The 6,139-nt window shown below is 38.1% G+C and overlaps 1 protein-coding gene across 1 annotated transcript in view; it reads right to left on the bottom strand.

Annotated features, from left to right (window-relative positions):
• Positions 1 to 259: 259 nt before the first annotated feature.
• Positions 260 to 6,139, bottom strand: part of EAPP (E2F associated phosphoprotein) — a 33,551-nt gene continuing 27,671 nt past the window's right edge. Inside the window, exon 6 of the mRNA XM_008069204.2 lies at positions 260 to 887. Coding sequence (XP_008067395.1) covers positions 611 to 887 — 277 coding nt within the window. The 3' untranslated portion in view covers positions 260 to 610. The remainder of the gene's footprint in view (positions 888 to 6,139) is intronic.

The raw sequence follows: 6,139 nt of genomic DNA, 5'->3' as shown, positions 1-6,139 counted from the left end.
GGAGCCCAGCAGGAGGCTACGGTGGCCGTGAGCGTGCCACTGCACTCCAGTCTGGGTGACAGAGTGAGACTCCAACTTAAAAAAAAAAAGTACATTCATTAAGTTTAGAATACTGGTAAATACAATCCTTTTTAGGGAAAGACCTTTATTCCCCAGAGCAGCTGACAATACCAACTCCATGTAATTGTAATAGTTACTAAATACTGTCCCTTCAAGGTATGGGGTGGAGGTGAATAAAGATACATCTTTGCAAAAGAAATATAGACAATTAAGGAAACAGTTTTCACTTTAATCACATCAAAGGTATACGCAAAATAAAAATGACACTCAGAAACAACTTATAATTCTAGAACATTTTAAAGAAGTTTAATAAATAAAAAGTCCCAGTTCCCAAATGTCCATCAAAAAGGACTATCAATCCCATCAGTACCAGGGGGAAATAAAGGTGGGGGGAGAGATAAAGGTTGATAACTATTCTTTCTCATAAAGATAAAATACTGCTTCCTCAAATAATATCTTGATATCACTTAATGATATGAATAAGCAGGAGGAAAATAACCATCCATTTTTGCCTGATATACAGTACTGGGCAATTAATTAAATGCACTGTTTAGGAATGGCTTGCTAAAACATTGAAAAAATGAAAGACTTCATCCTTGTCGTAGACGGCCACTTCAGTGGAGCATTCGGTGCACATGACTGGGTGATAGAGTTCTTCCACTTCTGTCTCGGCTTGCTCTGTGGCATCTGCATTGCTAGACTTCATCTTCTTGTGGCCCCGCCTCTTCTTCCTGTTCTCTGAGGTTTTGTATCTTAGAACCTCCTCTTTGTTAACAGAACAATTCATCACAAACATTGCTCTATACTGAGTTTTGTATGATTCATGCCTAGGAGAAAAACAAAATGAAGGTTTGGATTTATGTTCTATTTTTATAGTTACCCATTTAGATAAAATTTGAGAATGCCAAAAACTTACTGAAATGCCAACCAAAATAATGACATAGGAGCAAAACAGCAAATTTAAAGACGTTTTAAAAAGCCATTATAAGAATTAGAAGAATATTGTGAACATAGTTCAGTGCAGCCTTGAACTCCTGGATTCAAGCGATCCTCTTGCCTCAGCCTCCCTAATAGCTGGGACAACAGGTGTGTGCCACTATGCTAATTTTGTGTCTGTATGTGATAGGGTCTTGCTATGTTGCCAAGGCTGGTCTTGAAGTCCTGACCTCAAGTGATCCGCTGGCCTCAGCCTCCCAAGTAGCAGAAACTTTTTAATAGACAACAGTACAAAGAAAAAATATAACCTCTTTTCTATTGTTTTAAAAGTAACTTTTAGTCGGGCACAGGGGCTCACACCTGTAATCTCAGCACTTTGGGAGGTGGAGACTAGAGGGTTGCCTGAGCCCAAGGGTTCAAAACCACCCTGGGCAACCTAGAAAGACCTCTTCTCTACAAAAACTTTTTTAAAAAAATTATCCAGGTGTGGGGATACACAACTATGGTTCCAGCTACTTGGAAGGCTGAGGCAGAAGGATCGCCTGAGTCCAGCAGGTCAAGGCTGCAGTGGATGTGGCACTGCACTCCAGCCTGGGTGACAGATTGAGACTCCAACTAAAAAAAAAAAAATTATTTTCACTTTACTCCATTGCATTGGAACCCTCCACTGCAGAACACAATTTTTACCAAGACCAATTTCCAATGTTAAATCATGAAGAAACTTCTTTTGAATATAGGATTCCTGTGTTATGGTTTAATTGGAAGAGAGGCAACTTAAGTACAAAGACATTTTCTTCATCTCATAAACAGTCTAAATATCAAATATATGCAAAAATTTTAAGAATCCACAAGTAGGGTACAAAAACTAATTGTTGCAGATGGAAAAAATCTCAAGTTAGCTAATAAGAATAAACTACAACTAGCTACTCATTCGTTGCTAGAACAAATCCACCACCTGTATCATCATTTACTTTCAGTTGATTCAGAATATAGACTAAACTAGCCATTTATAGGCCACTAAAAAGGGGGGAGGATGAAAAGGAAAAAGATTTGAATTAATAGAAGAAAAAAATCACAGGATCATCTCAATTGAGGCAGAAAAAGCATTTGACAAAATTCAACACTCTTTATGATAAAAAAACACCCAATAAATTAGGAATAGAAAGAAATTTCCTCAATACAATTAAGGTCACACATGAAGAACCCATGGCTAACATCATATTCAAAGACTGAAAATGTTTTCTCTACAATCAGGAACAAGATAGAAAGCCTGCTTTTACCATTTTTATCCAACATAGCACTGGAAGTTCTAGCCAGGAAAATTAGGCAAGAAAAAAGAAGTAAAATTCATCCAAATGAGAAAGGAAGAAATGAAATTATCTCTGTTCAAAGATTACATAGTTTTTGTTTTTTTGAGTGGGGATCTCACTCTGTCACCTAGGCTGGAGTACAGTGGCACAATCACAGTTCACCATAGCCTCAAAACTCCTGGACTCAAGCAATCCTTCCACCTCAGCCTCCCATAGAGCTGGGACTACAAGCAAGTGCCATCACACCTGGCTGTTTTTATTTTTTTGTAGAGATGAGGTCCCACTATGTTGTCTATTCTGATCTTGAACTCCTGGGCTCATGTAATACTCCTGCCTCAGTGTCTCAAAGTGCTAAGATTACAGGTGTGAGCCTCCATGCCCAATCACATGGTCTTACATGTAGAAAATCCTAAAGATTCCACCAATAACAATAAATTTTAGGATTCTTCTTTTTTGTGTATGTGAATAATGTCACTGGCATTTATGTAGGGATTGCAATGAATCTGCAATTGCTTTGGTAGTATTGTCATTTTAACAATAGCAATTCTTTTAATTCAAGAACATAAAATATCTCTCCACTTTTTTGTGTCCTCTTCAATTTCTCTCACCAGTGTTTTATAGTTTTCCTTGTATAGATCTTTCATACCTTTGGTTAAATTTACTCCAATGTATTTTACATTCTTTGTAGCTACTGTTAATGAGAATGCTTTCTTGATTATCTTTTGCAGAGTTTGCTGATGTTATATATAAAAGCTACTGATTTTTGTCTTTGTTTTTGTTTAGATTAGAAAATACAGTTTTTTTCTGTAATAAAGAAAATACAGATTGTATTTTCTAATACAGATTAGAAAATACAATCCTCTTGCTTCTCATTTAGAAATAAGAATCTTGCTTCTCATTTAGAAAGTAAATGAGAAAGAGAGAGGAGATTCACCTCTCCAAGGTAGGAGAGGGAGCAAAAGCTTTGGAAACATGGCACTGGCCATAGCCCAAAGAGTGCATGGCCAACACCAGAGTTTAGGAAAGCAATGGCCAAGGGCTACTCGAAGTTGAATGCTTTTAAACATTCCCCTTTAAGCTGGGCGTGGTGGCTCATGCCTGTAAACCCAGCACGTTGGGAAGCCAAGGCAAGAGGATTGCCTAAGCTCAAGGGTTCAAGATCAGCCTGAGCAACATGGCAAGACCAATTCTCTACAATAAATTTTTTAAATTAGCAGATGTGATGGCACATGCCTATAGTTCCAGCTATTTGGAAGGCTGAGAAAGAACGATAGCCTGAGCCCGGCAGGTTGAGGTTACAGTGACCGTGATTGTGCCACTGCACTTTGGGCAACAGAGTGAGACTCCAACTCAAAAAAAGCTACTGATTTTCGTATGCTGATTTTGTATCCTGCAACTTTACTAAATTCTTTTATCAGCTATAACAACTTTCTGGTAGAATATTTACAAGATCATGTTGTCTGCAAACAAAGCTAATTTGACTTCTTCCTTTCCAATATGAATGTCCCTTTTTTTCTTTCTCTTCTCTTAACTAATTGCTCTGAGCAGGACTTTATTTATGTTGAATAAAAGTGGTGAAAGTAGACATCCTTGTATTGTTCCAGATCTTAGAGAAAAGGCTTTTTAAATTTTTCCTTATTCAGTATGATGTTAGCTGTGGATTTGTCATACATGACCTTTATTATTTCAAGGTATGCTCTTTCTATACAGTTTGTTGATGGGGCTTTTTTGTTTTGTATTGTATTGAGTTGGGGTCTCATTCTGTTGCCAAGGATGGAATTCAGTGGCATAATCATGACTCACAGCAGCCTCAACCTCCTGGGCTTAAGTAATCCTTCCACCTCAGCCTCCTAAGTAGCTGGGACTACAGGTGCACAGCATCATGTTTTGTTTTTTTTTCATAGAGATGAGGTCTCATTATGTTGTTGCCCAGCCTGGTCTCAAACTTCTGGATTCAAGCGATCCTCTCTCCTCAGCCTCCCAAAGTATTGGGATTATAGGTGTGAGCCACCGTACCTGGCCTATTGATAGTTTTTATCATAAAGAGATGCTGAATTTTATTGAGTGTACTCTCAGCATCTATTAAAATGACCATATGGCCAGGCATGGTGCCTCACACCTATAATCCCAGCACTTTGGGAGGCCAAGGTGAGAGGATTGCCTGAGTCCATGAGTTCAAGACCAGCCTAAGCAACTTGGCAAGACCTCATCTCTATAATAAATCAAAAGATTAGCCAGACGTAGTGGTGCATACCTGTAGTTCCAGCTACTTGGAAGGCTGAGGAGGAAGGATCACCTGAGTCCAGCAGGTTGAGGCTGCAATGGCTGTGAGCGTGCTACTGCACTCCAGCCTGGGTAACAGAATGAGACTCCAACTCAAAAAAAAAAAAAAAGACCATATGGATTTTATTCTTGCTTCTCTTCATGTGATGTATCAAGTTTATTAATTTGCATATGTTGAGCCATCCTTGCATCCCTGGGATGAATCCACTTGATCATGGTGAATGATCTTTTTAATGTGTTGCTGAATTCAATTTGCTAGAATTTTGTTGATGGTTTCTGCATCTATGTTCATTGGGGATATTAGTCTGTAATTTTTTTCTTTTTTTTTTTTGAGTAGGAATCTCACTCTGTCACCCAGGATGAAGTGCAGTGGCATGCTCACAGCCACCGCAGCCTCAACTGCTGGGCTCAGATGATTCTTCCACCTCAGCCTTCCAAGTAGCTGGAACCACAGGTGTACCCGACCACACCTGGCTAATTTTTTGATTTACTGTAGAGACAAGGTCTCATCAAGTTGTCCAGGCTGGTCTCGTACTCCTGGGCTCAAGCAATCCTCTTGCTTCTGCCTCCCAAAGTGTTGAGATTATAAGCATGAGCCACCATGTCCAGCTGTATATAGTTTTCTTTTCTTGCTGTGTCATCTTGTTTTGGTATCAGGGTAATGCTAGCCTCAGAGAATAAGTCTGGAAGTACCTATTCCTCTTTAATCTTTTGAAGAATTTGAGTAGAATTGGTATTAGTTCTTTAAGCCATCAGGTACTGGGTTTTTCTTTGATGGGAGACTTTTTACGGCTTTGATCTAGTTACTCATTATTGGTTTGTTAATGTTCAATCTCGGTAGGTTTTAAGTGTCCAGGAATTTACCCATTTATTGTAAGTTTTCCAATTAGTTGGCATATGGCTGTTCATAATATTCTCTTATGATTCTTTGTACTTCCATAGTCTCAGTTGTGATGTCTCCTTTTTCATTTCTAATCTGATATATTTGCATCTTCTCTCCTTTTTTCTTAGTCTAAGAGGTTTGTTGACTTTATCTTTTCAAAAATTCAACTTCTTGTTTCACTGATTTCCTGAATTTTGTTTTGTCTCAACTTCTTTCACTTCTGCCCTGATCTTTATTATTTCTTTCCTTCTACTACTTTCAGCTTTGGTTTGCTCTTGCTTTTCTAGTTCCTTGACCCATTGGTTTTCTCAATTAGAGAACCAAATTCATTTACATTGTGTTATTACTGGTAAGTAAGGACTTACTACTGACATATTGTTGCTTGTTTTCTGGTGGTTTTGTAACTCCTCTCTTCCTTTCTTACTGTCTTTCTTTGTGGTTAACTGAATTTCTCTGGTAAAAGTTCCTTTATATGTTATTTGTCTCTTTTCTCTTGCTGCTTTTAGAATCCTCTTTGTCCTTAAGACTCTCTGCTGAATTTTATTACTATATGCCTGAGGGTAGTTTTACTACCCTCTGTTTGGTATTCTCTGGCCTTTCTGTACCTGGATATTTATCTTTCTCAAAGTTTTTAAATATTTTTTTTTCTTTTTTTTTTTTTTTTTTT

The sequence above is a fragment of the Carlito syrichta genome, unplaced genomic scaffold (genome assembly GCF_000164805.1).
Source record: "Carlito syrichta isolate Samal-C Ts95f unplaced genomic scaffold, Tarsius_syrichta-2.0.1 Scaffold311854, whole genome shotgun sequence".
NCBI lineage: Eukaryota > Metazoa > Chordata > Mammalia > Primates > Tarsiidae > Carlito > Carlito syrichta.
This window is presented reverse-complemented; position numbering and strand designations above follow the sequence as displayed.